At 45.6% G+C, this 15,572-nt stretch overlaps 1 protein-coding gene across 1 annotated transcript; it reads left to right on the top strand.

Moving 5' to 3' along the window:
• The first annotated feature begins 9,634 nt into the window (after positions 1-9,634).
• LOC142807699 (uncharacterized) lies at positions 9,635-11,730 on the top strand. The gene is made up of 3 exons (XM_075891368.1): positions 9,635-9,781; positions 10,160-11,089; positions 11,574-11,730. Exons 1-3 carry the CDS (start codon positions 9,773-9,775, stop codon positions 11,577-11,579), a joined length of 945 nt encoding a protein of 314 aa, XP_075747483.1. The 5' UTR covers positions 9,635-9,772; the 3' UTR covers positions 11,580-11,730.
• The last annotated feature ends 3,842 nt before the right edge of the window (positions 11,731-15,572 follow it).

Genomic DNA, 15,572 nt, shown 5'->3' with positions numbered 1-15,572 from the left:
ATGAATCAAACAAAAAATTATGTCAAGGAAGGGACAGGTGAAGTTGTTGTCGTCAACGCCGCAGTGCAGTAGTTGCGACACTATTTATTACATGAACAAAAAAACATTCTTTCCGTTGGAGTCATGCGAACCAACAACCTTCTAATTAAGCGTTAGACTCGAATTTGAGGTAGTTGCGTGTGAAAAAAGAAGCACCCTCTCGAAATGATCAACTTTCTTTCATTCCTTCATAACCACTGGATATTGCAGAGAAACGGGCTGTTTCCTGCCTCCATATACAGTCAGCTTTAACAACGTTGGCCGTACCTGCGATTTTCACCAGATATAACACTATTACGTTAAAAAGAACTGCCCAGTATTGATATTCACATTTGCTCCCGTACGACACACTACTACTTATATTCATTCGTCCTAGGGGCTTGAGGATTTCACACATGCTCAACCGATCAAGTTTCGAAGGCGATAAAATAGTAGCAAAAAAAAAGACCTAATACCACTCACTATTAACTTCAGCCAGCAAGGAATGGTTACCGTGATCACCAGGACCAACGTCACATCCCAGGCTACTATTCCTGGTCTAGACCTTCTCTAAACTGACGTACGAAGTTAGGAGTTCTACTGTAGAATGTTTAAACTATACGTTACATGTCGCGCTACGTGGTGTGCCTTGTGCCAACATTTCTAACGCTTTTTCCCCCTCTCATTCCTTCCCCGTTTTGCGCGGAAAGCGATATGGAGGTGACCACACTTACAGGCAGCAACTTCTATTTCTTCGATCGCGTCAATAAAAGAAATACAAAAAAAATCTAAGTGCAGTACGTCATTTAAGCGTCGTACTAAAGCGTTTCATGCACCTACTTCCACGAACAGCCATCACATGTAGGCTCGAAAGTTTCGATTCGACTTTCAAACGAAATGAAATCTCCCCGGATGTCAAACAGGGGAAAGGCTGTAATGACGATCCGTCTATTTGTAAGCGTGATCTGGGTCGGTGCTTCGTCCATCACGGAGGCGTTACTTTATTATTACTCAACTGCGATATACACGTTTTACTTCGCGCTCGCTAGTGTGACGTGCAGCGCAAGCGACATTCCTTCGCCCTCCGCGGTGCCTCCGGGTATCTCCAGTGACTTAACCCGATCCTGCGAATTGAGCGTCCGCGCTGCCAGCAGTTCTCATTTGCCGGAGGTCACGGAATAATTTGACAGCTTCGTGTTCAGCGCTCGCATAGATTGAAAAATAAAAAAGAACCACCGCGCCGAAGGTAGAATCCAAAATATCCGGAATGAAATGAACACCACCCTTTTTTTTTTCTCTTTTTCCCCTCAACATTACGTATGCGAAATCACCCAATACATCACGGGGCAGGAAGTTAAATATACGTGACAGTTCTTTTACTTCTGTCGTGTAAACGTCGCAGTGAGTGCTCGTTCCTCGTGAAACATGAAGCGCTCCGACACGCGCGATAAGAAGTTTCCTTTTTTACAGGTCTGTCGAACGCGTTTTTCTTTGTTAGTTTTTTTTTTGTGCATTTCTCTCGCAATTTTCCAATCTGCGACAACACGCAACATCAATGGCCGGGCGAGTATACGAATAAAACGAGAGACTTCGAATTCTACATTATAATTTCTTAAGAACAAGCAGTCGGAGATCATGACACACGACATATAATTAGCTTCGAGGTATCTGAGCTTCATTGCCAACAGATTTAAAGAAGAAGACGAGATATAATGATAGTGTAATAATTGCTGGGGTTTAAATCTGCAAAACGACCATGTGACCATCAGAGACGTCGTAGAGGATTGATTGATTGATTTGTGGGGTTTAACGTCCCAAAACCACTATATGATTATGAGAGACGCCGTAGTGGAGGGCTCCGGAAATTTCGACCACCTGGGAATTCAGTAAAGTAGTAACCTTAAATTTAGCAGGAGCGAAAGGTAGCCAGTTCCGCTGTTTTCACGGTCTTCGCGCAGTGCATAGCCACCCAATTATTTTATCTATCTATCTATCTATCTATCTATCTATCTATCTATCTATCTATCAACTATATACACGTTGTCAGTCATTTTATAAACATTTTGAAGCATAAGATATGGTGATAGATGGGTTGCATACTGCGGTAGCAGAGAAAAAGCCGCTAGCGCTCATTGTAAATATGGTACCAAACGACGCAAGCATGAAATATATGTTGCTGAAAGGGAATGAACTACAGGCTATGTTGGATATATTTCATGTCCTTAATTTATCCATTTTACGCCACGCATTCACTGGCTTACTATAACTCACTCATTCCTTTATTGGTTCATCTATGTTCACCCGCCCATTCGCTCTTGCACGCTCACTTACTTACACGATCACTTTAATTTAAATATGCCAGCATCAGCAATGCTCTATGACAACCAAGTTCAGCACGGACACGATTTTATAGCCATTATATACACTCGCTTCATAGCCATTTTCTTCGCTTCACAGGCTACCACACCACCTTTGATTTGATGCTTTCACGATAGTCACTCGCTCGCAATGTTCCTTTGGAATGACGACTTCACCTCTTGGATTCTTCTAGATGCACGCTACGAGTGATTCTATTCCCATTATGATAGGTGTCGACCAACGTTGCTTTATTTCTTGTTACGGTTTCATTGTTTACGCCATCTCTCTATATGTTTCCGGTGACGTCGTTGCATTTAGGTTATACTCGTTCAAGCTGCCAGTTAATGTATGCGCTTTCTCGGTTTCATTTTAATAAGAAGTGGACACTGTAGTCATACGAAATCGAGTGCTGCTTCAACTTTGAAACCATTACTTTGCCAGCAAGGATATCAGCATCGATGTGTTCACCTTCTAAGCCAACCGAGCGATAGCCAACCATGCGATATAAATATTCTCCCAACTTTTTCTGTCTTATCATATCCTCTCGCGCGCGCGCATACCTGTTAAAGAGCTGCGAAAATGATGACGCACCTCTGCTCGATTTCGGGCGACGTGCGCGGTAACAGACGTTGTTCTCGCAGCACGTACTTTTCATCAGACTCGCGCCGCTCTACTTTAATAACTCAAGTTTACGAAGCGCTTCGAACGGTTCGGCACTGAAATAAGGCTTCGGTTACACAGCGGCTTCGTGCTGTCGTGTCAGTCACGAAACTCACCACTTTCCTCTTCGGCCAGCGAGGTATAAACGGGGCAACCAGAACAGGGGCCGTTAAACAAAGCGCTCGTCGTATATTACAGTTCGCTTCCGCTATGCTCGCCTTATGTTTACCTCGATTCTGCCCCATACTTTCGCATGCCGTCACACGAATCTGCAGAGTAGTATCCATTTAGCCATCGCGTCCTCCGCCGGTCAGTTATCGGCTAAAGTATAAACAGTGGGCCTGGTTCAGACACGAACTACTGAAGGGCGATTCTGATTACCATGATTATCGAAATATGTTACGGGGTCGGTGGCGTATATACAAGACGCATTTACTGGCGAAAACACAGGCAAAAGTCAATGTGGCTGACTAACACCCTCGCGCGCCTGTCAGCTTTGTACCCTTGGTCTCCTTTTCCTGCATCTCCGTAACAATATGCGCCCCTTCTCGAAGTTTTCCGACCATATACAGCAGCAAAATACACTGATGTGGAGCAATAAAACCAACGTAAACCACTGTCTGAGTAGCATTGTTAAGGCCTCACGCTCACCCGTGCACACACGTTCCACGTATGTGCAATAAATACTTGAAGGACGCTTGGAAGGAAGGAAGGAAGCAAAATAGCAGGAAAAGAATGGCATGGAGGAGGAGGAAAAGGAGGAGGAGGAGGGAAGGCAGGGAGGTTAACCAGGCACATGCCCGGTTTGCTACCCTACGCTGGGGGAATGGGAAGGGGGCATAAAGATGAGAGAGAGAGAGGAAAGTGAAGAGAAAGAGAGAGAGAAAAACAAAAAAAGGAGGATTGTCAGTCAACTGGTTGGCGCGTATGCAGCGGTGGCACTACACAAAAGTTGAAGGTGGTCACGTAGGCCTGTTGTCCTCAAAAAGCACAAGACAGCTTTGACTGCTTTTTGAGCCGACGAAAGGCGATGACGGTGTTCCAGTAGCATCTGCACCGAGAGTGGCAGATCGTCCAATTGTCGCAGTGCGTCCGAAAGCTTCTGTCTTTCAGAGGCAAATCGAGGGCAATGGCATGCCATATGGTCGATGTCTTCTTTGGTGCAGCAGACGTCGCGTTCCGCGTTGTCGGTCAATCCTATGAGGGTTCTATATGCTTTTGTAAAGGCAACCCCCAACCAAAGGCGACAAAGAAGTGAAGCTTCACGTCGACGAAGTCCGGATGGAGGTCGAAGTTCCAGTCGAGGGTTTATTTGGTATAATCTCGTATGTATTATGCTTGGGGTGTTCCACTCCTGCAGACTCAGACTACGTGCCAGGTGACGAAGTTGCTGTGCAGCGTCATAAAACACGTGAATCGCGCAGCTATATATATATAGTGTGTGGTTTCGACGCCTGCCAATGACAATGCGCAGGGGCATAATTAATTAATGTTCAACAACAGCATGGAGGTTAACAAGCCAATAGGCACCCTGTTTGCTACCCTGCGCATGGGAGGGATATGGGGGAAACGCTTCTCATTCAATCATTAGCAGAATGCGATAGCGTGATCGGACCCTGCATACTCGCATCGCCTTCTCAATCGGTATCTTGGCTTCCCTTGGCAGTGAACACTTATATCGTGACGCAACATAAAGGACCGTGCCTGTGCCCTTAAAGTGGTCCTTTAAAACTATCCTAAAATGCCTGTGTATACTGCAAGTACATTTACGAAATGTCCATTACGCCAGAATTTTTCATTTTGCTAATCAGCCAAGTACACGTCCGTAAGACAACACACACACCTGAGCACATGTGCACGTTGATGCTGTTATTGGTAACATTAATTAATTATGCCCCTGCGCATTGTCATTGGCAGGTGTCGAAACCACACACTATAGCTGCGCGATTCACGCATCCGATTCACGCGTCTGATGCCATTTCACGCATCCGCCACGATATATTAAATGTGTTAATTACAAATCTCACGCGAAACAAATCTCACGCGAAAACGTGAAACTGCGAAATTTGGACTGTTAAAACTTGTAGAACAACATATGGGCGACATATGTTAGGAAACAGACTTCTGAGGCTACTAAATGCTTTATACGAATTTAACTTTCAGCTGGAAAGCAACACTTTCAATGCAATACGTTCCTTTCTTGCAAATAATTACATTGACACTATATAATATCTCGCGCATGCCTATGAGTGTCAGCTATAGAGAATATGTCGGTGTACGCTAGGCATGGCGATTTGTAACCACCTCATATTTTCTCATATTTTCGTGTATTGAATGATTTGTGCAATTATATATCTATAGTGTACTCTATGTAAATTACAAAGTTATGTTAATCTGTATGCATGTATTATGAAGGTAATCTATATGTACTGAGCTATTTAGTACATCCGTTGGTGTATATTTTCTTTTGTGTATGGTTTGTACGCAAGACGTGGTTATTTGTAGTGGGCTCACATTTTCCTTCGGGTCCTGTAATAAGTGATTTATCTGTTCAGTACATATTTTTTTTTCTTTTTTTTTCCTTCTCTTGTTGTTGTTATTGTTGTTGTCTGTTTTTTTTTCTTTCAATGGCGCAATGGATACCATGTTTGTACGCAGGCTTTTTTTTTATGTACTGAGAACACCATTGTACGCTGGTGCCAAAATGGGGGCCCGCAGCTTCGTCAAGCTATCCTTGCGATGGCTTTTTCTGCCGGCCTCCGGCATTGTGTACTATGTACATGATGTCAATAAAGTTCACTGTTCACTGTTCACTGTTCACTGTTCAATACGTTTACTTGTCCTTTTTAAAGCGTTTTCGAGCACGGGCGTGACTTGACAGAAACCACCTGCTTGCCACGTAGAAGACCTGGGTTCAGTTCCGACTTGAACCAAAATTTTATTTGCGTTTATCTCCACTTTTCGCTCACTGGAAACGTTCATTTTTCGCACGCAACCAGTGAAGCCGACGCCAACATCGGAATGTCCGCAGAACAAACTATTTAAGCTGTCGCATTAAAAACACTCGGCCTCCGGCGTCAAACAAGTAGCATAAAGATTGCTAATACGTACTCGCCACACCCGCATCCAGACTTCTTTCTTTCTTGTTTTTTTTTTGCAGTTTCAACTAACTGCAACCGTACCTGCAACCTCAAAAAGTCTTCAGCGCTTTATGTATCGAAGATATATGACGACGAGACCAACTCAGCGAACAATAACGTAGGTGAAACTGCCTCGAATGGCGCCAGACAGCCACCACTTCTTTACATATATACCCTTTACACAAAGTTCAGTAATCTCTGCTACAGATGACGTTCCCGACATTTACTACACTACTTTCCGGCTTTTCCCGTTCGTCAGTGCAATCAACGTAGCGGGAAGCGCTTAGTAGGCGGCGTGGCTCTGTTTGCCCGGACTTCACTCGCCCCTTCATCATCGCAAAGCTCGTGCTGGGCTGCCTCGCGACCGCCAACAGGTACCGATCATTCCATCATTCCGTTCGAGCAATTTCGACGCGTATTTGCACAGCGACGGTTCGGCGCGGGCGCCCGAAAGCCTACCTTCGCGGACGAGACTGTATATATGCCCTATAGACGCTCGCTGACTGTCGTGTGATTGACAGCCTACAATGAGACGGGTTGCGCGTGAAAAGCGGGGCGGGCAATTCTGCATCGAGCACTTCTAGATGGTTCAATCTCGACGTGGGTGCAGCGCGAGTGGGGCGATTTCGCGCTGCCTGAGTGTTGCGCAACGAGTCAGCAGAAAACGAATGGTTAGGCACGCCGTGCTATTCTCCCATTCACTCTTTCTTATTATATTTATTTTGGCCACGGGAACAAAGCTGTCGATCCATCACTCCTTTCGCTTGCATTTTGGCGCTAAATGGCCGATCGGGTGACACTGTCAATCAATTTTTATGGAAACTACGTAATGTAATACGTATACTTCGCAATAACGGAACTAACTGTCCACGCAGCGCGTTTGCTTTCTGTCGCCTCGTTTTTCCGAGGCGATGCTTCGTATGTCGTAGGTCGTGCATCCTCGATGTATGTAGTAGTAGTAGTAGTAGTAGTAGTAGTAGTAGTAGTAGTAGTAGTGGTAGTAGTAGTAGTAGTAGTAGTAGGTAGCCCCTTCCATGACCAGACTAGAGGAGCGGCACGTGCGCACAGTTTTCAATTGAGGAGGAAACCCGTGCACGTTAATCATAAATAAAAAGATAGTTGTTTCTGATGAAATATCTTACAAAGACGAGTAATGGTGACTAATTCTCCAATAAAATTTTGTTTTGAATTTGATGCTTACTAAAAAAAACAAGTATCAGAAGGACGCACTTTGAGCACTATCTTACCAAAAAGGGTTGGCATTTAGCAAAGTTTAGTAAGAGTTGGGCCGCAGTGCCATGGATATAGTAAAATATTATATAGCCATGAACTACAGGCGGGGAAAGGTGAGAAGTCGACTCGAAGCGCAGGTCGTTAGAAAGTGTGCGAGTGCCACCTCTTGTTTAGTCCTTGGAATGTCCGCTGGATTGCGGTACTTCAATATGCTGAATATATGGTGAAAAGAAGCGAAATGGCTGTACTTGGAATGTTCACTATAGATGGACGGACGAATGGAGGACAGACAGACAGATGCATGGATGGATAGACAGAAAGACGGACGCCTAAATGAATGGACGCGTGGACGGACGCAGGGACGGGCGCGCGGATGGACGGACAGACAGACAGACGCATGAGCGGACGCCATGCGTACGTCCATACATGGACGAATGGAAGGACAAACGAATGGACGCGCGGATTGTCACATAGGAGGACACACGGACGGATGGACGGAAGCAAGAACGAACGGATGGATGGACGCTTCACCCCACTCATCATCATGCACTCCATAAATATGCTGTGACTTTTTTTCACTCTTAGCATCATCGCAGAGTGTGTAAATGTGGAGGCTCTGGTTGATGTCATATATAAATCAATGGGCAATATTAGAGAGCTTACGGTGTCGCAAAGTCGAAGGAAGAAAAAAAAAGAAAGAGAGAGAAATCTTGACGGAATTCGCAAAGGTTCCCTTTCGAAATTGCATTCTCCCATTGGTTGACTTTACTAGTGGTATATCCCACATCGTGACTGGCTCATGTATTCTCTTGAAATATTTTTCATCCTAGGAGTTTTTGTGAATACGGGTTTTTATTTTGGCAGAGCATCAGCAAGATCGAACGCGGGGGAATCTGCCAACGAAAAGGTTACTTCCTCAGTGACATGCACATCAGGATTAAGCGCTTCTCAAAAACCGTAAAATTTGCCACCTCACTTTCATGATTCTGTATTCAAAAGGCGGCTCTGATAAGAAAAATGCTTTCTGCTCAATAAATGCTGTTCTCAAGCATTACAGTCGAGAGACATCATTGTTTACAATCAACGTTAAAATATTATTGGCTTAGCTGCAGCTCGAGTATGTTTGAAGGAGTCTTCGTGCGCCTTACTGACAAACAAATCTGTGGCTTTTTTTAAGAATAAAATTCTTCCGCTGAAACAGCAAACACTTGACCCTCACGTTGCTTATTTCAGTCCTTGAAAAATAAACAATTAAAAATCGAGATGATTGTTTTCAGTAATCTGAATTGGCAATTAACTTTTTTAGGCCTTAACGTATTCGTACTCGGAGCGCGAGCGATAAAGAAAAATGTCAAGGACAGGCTTGAGTATGTCACTTCTGGAATAAACCCCCATCGAATAAGCAGATTGAGCAGCAGCAATAAATAATTGTACTGTGGCAGACAGCGCAACGCAGTCAACCCTGTGACGACGGTTGTTACAGGCTTGGCACGCGCACTACACCAGTCGTTTCATCTATCTGTCTCTTCCATTTCTCTTTATTATAAGTGGGCCTTGGAGAAGACAGGCCGGGGGCATAAATTGTCACCCGATAACAGGTTCCGAGATTTTCTCGTTTAGCTCGAGTTCCCGAGCAGGTCTCGTTCTCGACGAAGATATCACAAGGTCGCCACTGCCTGTATAGTAAAAGTTAACGTGCAAAAAGAGACATGGGCGAGCGACCAGCCGTTACGCATGAGTCAACCATCGCTGACGGCGGGGCCTCGGGGTCCAAACGCGCACCGACCAAACATACAGCGGCACCGCCGCTCGCAAACGAGGCTGGCACCATGGGCACCACCCAAAATACGGAACGGACAGTGCTCCTGATCTTACGCCCTGTGCCCGGCCGGCTGTCCCCGAAGTGAGGTGGATAAAGTTACCGATAGGCACCCGCCTTTTGTACCACCTGTCCCGTAGGTGTCCCGAGTCTGTGTGAGTGGAGTACGCGTGGACTATAACAAAGACTGCATGGTTCTCGCGAGAAGGGAAAGCTTACGCAAAAAAACAAAGCGAGGAAAGTAACGGCGAAGAAGAACAAGAAAGCGAGACAACGGGAGAGAGTCAACTGGCCGACCCACAACCGCGAGGCAGCCTTTCGGACACGCGCGTGCCCTATACACTTCATCGTGCACTGACGATCTTCTCTTTTCGTTTTTTTCTTCGCGCTTCTATTGCCTCCTCGTTTCTTTCTCGCGCACGTGCAACGACCATCGTCGCCGTCGCTCCGGGGCCCGATTCGAGGGGACCGTAGTATAAAAGCGCCCGGACTGGGCACTCGGACTCATTCTCTCGGTCTCTCCCGGAACGAGCGAGCCACAAACATGTTCGCCGTGAGTGTCAGTCAGTCACATCATAGCTCACTCGTTATTATTTCAGCCAGCAACGAGCTTGACTCCTCCTTGGGGTACTAAACATGCGAAAAGCATCATCAGAAGGGCTTGCTGTAGCTGAATAGGCATATGTCTATAGTATGCTCACACTGAACGCTTACTGTCCTGCTGCTCCAGAGCCAAATAGCAAACTATCTATAACTTGTGTCTACCTTTCCTAGTTAGCTTTCGTTTTTCACGCCTAGCCTCACTTGGGAAAGCAGCCTTCAATACAACAAATCATTATGGCGACTCTTCATTTTCGGTCACTTATTTCAGATTTTGGGCGATGTGGATAATCGACTGCTCCAATGCTGCTTTTGAACGCATCTGTCACAGGTCCGTGTCCTCCTCCTCCTGGCTCTTGCCTACTACGCCCACGCTGGTGCTGTGACCGCTGTCCACTCCAGCTACGCCACCCACGTGAACCATGGCGTAAGCTACGGCCGTGGTGGATACGGTGGCTATGGAGGCTATGGCGGCTATGGCGGCTACGGTGGCTACGGCGGCTACGGTTACGGGGGTCTGGGCTACGGTAGTCTGGGCTACGGTGGTCTGGGCTACGGTGGCTACAGTTACAGAGGTCTGGGCTATGGCGGCTATGGTTCCGGATATGGCCTCGGCTACGGACACGCTGTCGCTGTCCCGGCTGTTGCCAAGGTTGCTGCCCCCGTCGTCGCCGTCGGACATGGCTACGGACACGGCTACGGCCACGGTCACGCTGTCGCCGTCCCAGCCGTTGCCAAGGTTGCTGCTGCCCCCGTCGTCGCCGTCGGACACAGCTATGGCCATGGACACGCTGTCGCCGTCCCAGCTGTTGCCAAGGTTGCTGCTGCCCCCGTCGTCGCCGTCGGACATGGCTACGGCCACGGTCTTGGCTTCGGCCTTGGTGGTTTTGGCTATGGCGGCTACGGTCATGGATATGGCCACGGCTATGGACATGCCGTCGCTGTCCCAGCTGTTGCCAAGGTTGCTTCCTCTGTCGTCGCCGTCGGACACGGCTACGGCCACGGACACGCTGTCGCCGTCCCAGCTGTTGCCAAGGTTGCTGCTGCCCCCGTCGTCGCCGTTGGACACGGCTACAGCCACGGTCTTGGCTTCGGCCTTGGTGGTTTCGGCTATGGCGGCTATGGTGGCTATGGTCATGGATATGGTCACGGCTATGGACACGCTGTCGCTGTTCCAGCTGTTGCCAAGGTTGCTTCCTCTGTCGTCGCCGTCGGACACGGCTACGGCTACGGTCATGGCTATGGTCATGGCTACGGCTACGTGAGTGTTCTCTACTGAAAACTAATTTAATATTGAAGAGCACTCAAATGTGCTTTAATGTTAACTTCCTTTCAAAACCGATACAGTTTCGTCAGTGCAGTTGTCTCAGAGCTGTAAATAGCAGTGTCTTGCACAATACGAAGTTTTAATGCAACAATGACCATCTGCAATTTCCTGATGGCCTTCCTAGCCCATCTGTTCCCAACAACTTGTAGTTGTAACGCGAATACACTCTTCATTTAGAAGATTCGTTGGGCGGAAATGAAATTTTCAGGTGTATGTCTCAAGGAAGCCATCTATAAAATTTGTTATTCCACACATAACTCGCGTATCACGTAATGTCAAGAGAAACAAAATTAGCGTGAACTCATACATTCAACCTTAAATAGCAAACTTTGGTTAATCTTTATTCTGTTCGAAATAATTTCAGTGGTGCTGGTCTCTAAGAGTTTTGTTTCATATCTCCTCTCTCTCTCTATTTCAGCATTAAATAGATTCTTTCAAGGACATCAATCTTCACCTAGGAACAAGTTATTCATGCATCCAAAAACATCAGTACCACCGAGCCTCGGGCAGCAAGACTGGGCGGAGCGGACTGAATCATGTACAAAAATTTTGAAATAAACACACACCACCCTGCAGTTTTTCCGTGTTTCTCAACTAACCACCGTTTAGCAGCAGCTATCCAGCGCCGACCAAGACGTGTGATGTGAATGATTAGTACATCAAATGAGCAGCTTCTCACGTCTTCTATTCAATGCTTGGTCAAGGAGCCTGTTTACATCACAATAAAGCAGGCCAAGTTCTTAGATACTTTTTACAGCGAAAGCTGGTATGAGATCACAACTAGGGTCACGCGCAGTTGTCCACCGCCGCCGGTCCGTAACCACAGCGCGCGAAATTAGAAAAAAAATAGCTAGCACAAAAGACACAGTGCGCCTCGAAACCCGGGTCTGCTGGGTTTCAGCCCAGTATTCTACCATTGAGCTACGCCGGTGCTTATGACTTGTTGGCAAACCTAGCACCAAAGACACTGTGGGGCTCGAACCCGGGTCCACTGAGTGCCACCTCAGTATTCCATCACTGAGTCAAGCTTTTTTTTATTATTTCCGGTTAAACTTCACGCACGGGGTGCTAACATAAAAGATAATACAATACACAACTAACATTTAAAAAATAACTGCGGCCGTCAAAAATTAGTATAACACATCACTTCCTAGAATTTCTTCATGGTCAGTAGGGCTTCTTGCCTTTCTAATCATAAAGTATACACTCATTTGCTCTTACTACCTCCAAAAACCTTGAGACAATTTCTTTAAATAATCTCTTGCTGGTCTCCTGTGAGGGTCACAGTGAAATCCAGCCATGCTAGAGCACCATATACTGTGCAAGGCAGTCATCATGATAAAATCGAAAGTAATCCATCATCATTCTCTATTGCCAAATACCTGATTCTACAAGGGTCTAACGGAAACTCTTTTTTAATTGTCCTGTGTAGTACGTCCAAGAAGTAAACTCCTTTCCAACAGTGCAGGAAAACGTGGTCAATAGTTTCCGGTTTCTGACAGATTAGACGGTGAGATCCCCAAGGCATACAAAGCCCACGTTCATCTAGGAACGTTTTTATAGGAAGTGTTCAGGTGCGTAATTTAAAAAAACAAAGTTTTGTCACTTGGAGCTGCCGGCATTCTTTTAACTCGTTTAAGTGCATTCTGACCTTTTCGTGCTGTATATAGCGTTCTGTACAGTGGGATGGGGAGCATAGCGTGGCATAAATCTTTGTACGGTTCTTTTTTCTTTCCCACAGACCAGTGGTAGTCAGTCAAAAACGAACCCACAAAAACCGCACGCTAGCCACGACTTTCTTCATGTATCCTTGCACAGCCCCTGTGGTAACATGAGTTCTCACAACAAACTCAAGTGCCCCGCCGCGGTGGTCTAGTGGCTAAGGTACTCGGCTGCTGACCAGCCGGCCGCGGGATTGAATCCCGGCTGCGGTGGCTGCATTTACGATGGAGGCGGAAATGTTGTAGGCCCGTGTGCTCAGATTTGGGTGCACGTTAAAGAACCCCAGGTGTTCGAAATTTTCGGAGTCCTCCACTACGGCGTCTCTCATATTCATATGATAGTTTTGGGACGTTAAACCCCACATATCAACAAACTCAGGCAACAGTCTACTTAGTCTTGTTTGACACACTGTTAGTAGGAAAAAATCTCTTATCTGGCGGAAAAATATAAACCTAGTTACCAACTGTTTGATAAACAGATATCCTAGCTCAAGGCCTCCACACTTCACCCGTCCAAACAAGTTCGTGCGATTGCACCTTTCCTAGTTAGACCCCAACACAAATATTGCAAACACCCGATGTAATTTTTGCGTTGACCCAAGAACAGAACAGCACTTGCACCACATACCATAGTTTAGACATAAAAAACCTGTTCATTGCAGTTGCCCTAGCAAACATGGACAGATAGGTTGTATTCCACCTATTCGCTTTCTCTTTCTTTCTTTTGTTTGCTGTGTTCAATATTCATTATGACTCGAGCGGAACTCCGAGATATTTAACTGGCGTTTTTGTCTATTTAATGGCTGCGAAACATTCTGTGGCTGAAAGTCCATGCCAAAATTCGAGGCATTTACTCCCGTTTATGTGATTTCCTGTAACTTCGGTGAAAGATTTAGAAACTCTGATTGATTCTTCAATACCTTTAAAAAAAGAACTACGAATTGCAACATCACCAGCGTATGCGAGTAGTTTGACCTCTGAGGATTGTGCTGTAAACCCACTAATGATGTCGTTCTGCAATATCGACCGACATATAGTTTCAATGTAGATGCAAAACAACAGTGGGCAAACAGGGCAATTTTGAAACACTGAGCACTCAATTCTAATGGGGGAGGGGGGCAATTTCTTGTTGATTATTAGTCTTGTACGATCATTTCTATTATTCCATGGCTACACCGTCTATAATTATCTTACCGAAATTAATGTGCTCCAATACTACAAACAAAAGAGCGTGGGCAACGCGATCAAACGTTTTTTTCTAGATCCAGCTGGAGTATGGCCCCACGAGCTTGACTGATGTCAACACATTCGAGCACAGACCGCATTTTATGAACATTTGTTACTCTGGAACGACCTTTGATTCCACACGTTTGGTGTGGACCGACGATATCTTTTATTACTGACTGAAGTCTACCCACCAAAATGTATATTTATATTTTGTAGTCTACGTTTGTCAGTGTTATTGGCCTGTAAGCTGTGACGTGCCTGAGCTTTTCAACCTCATCTGTCTTCGGAATCAGAATGGTACGTGATTCACCAAAGGATGGGGGTAATTTATTTTCCTCATATGCCTCGTTAAAAACGCCTGCAAGTATAGGAGACAATTCACTTTTAAAACACTTGTGCCACTTCACACAAAGACCATTTAGTCTCGGAGACTTGCCGAATTTAACTTATCAATCGCCCATTCAACTTCTGATGCAGATATAGATAATTCCAAAGCACTTTTCACTTCCTCGCTCACGTGAGGCATGTGTCCTAAATATCCTGCTCTAAATATTTCTATGTTTACCTGTCTACACACAAAAAGGTTTTCAAAATGCTTTGAAAGTACGAACAAAATGCTGCTGGTATCGGGTACTTCGTGACCATCCCTCTCTATTTTTTTTTTTATGTGATTCCGTCAAGCGTTCGATTTTTTCCACCCCTAACGCTCTTTTGGTTGGCTTCTCTCCAGCAGCTAAAACCTCAGCCCTATAGCACGAACGAGTGCACCACGTTAGCGTTCCTCATCCTGCAGTGCATGTTTCTGCTTAATGTTGCGTATGTCATTTATATACTCTCCCGGTTGTTCGCACTTCAAGTCAATTAGTCTTCCCAAGGTCATCCCAAGTCTTCCCAAGTTTCGCAACTCGATGTGCAAGATCGATCAATAGCTTTATTTTTATTCGCCGCTTGAGCTCTTCCCATTGTTCTGCAACTTTAACTTTCTCATCCATTTTTAATTTATTGATGCAGTTCATTACCTGGTGTAAGAAATATTCGTCAGTGATCAAAGTGGAATTCGTCTTCTACAGCTCCCATGAAAAAGTTCCGCCTTTTGTTTTCTCTTCCTTATCACATTTAACCAAACAATGATCACTGAAGTGTATTGGGTAGACAGCATATGTCTTGCAGTGGGCTATTATTTCAAGCGACACGTAAATGGGATCAAGGCGAGGCGTGCAGCTACACCGGTGCTTGTGACTTGTAAAACTTGCTAGGCAGGCTTGATGTCGGGAAAGCAATCACGTTAATACGACATATCTAGCGTTTTGAAACAGCGAAAAAACAACCAGTCATCGCACAACACGAATAACGTAACTAGTGGTCCGTCCGATTCTCCAACCCATTACAAAATCTTGTTCTTGTTTTCCTATTAACTGTAGCAGATACCTACTTCTGCCAAAATTCCTCATCGTCATCAGCGACTGCAT

This window comes from Rhipicephalus microplus, chromosome 1 (genome assembly GCF_043290135.1).
Source record: "Rhipicephalus microplus isolate Deutch F79 chromosome 1, USDA_Rmic, whole genome shotgun sequence".
NCBI lineage: Eukaryota > Metazoa > Arthropoda > Arachnida > Ixodida > Ixodidae > Rhipicephalus > Rhipicephalus microplus.
This window is presented reverse-complemented; position numbering and strand designations above follow the sequence as displayed.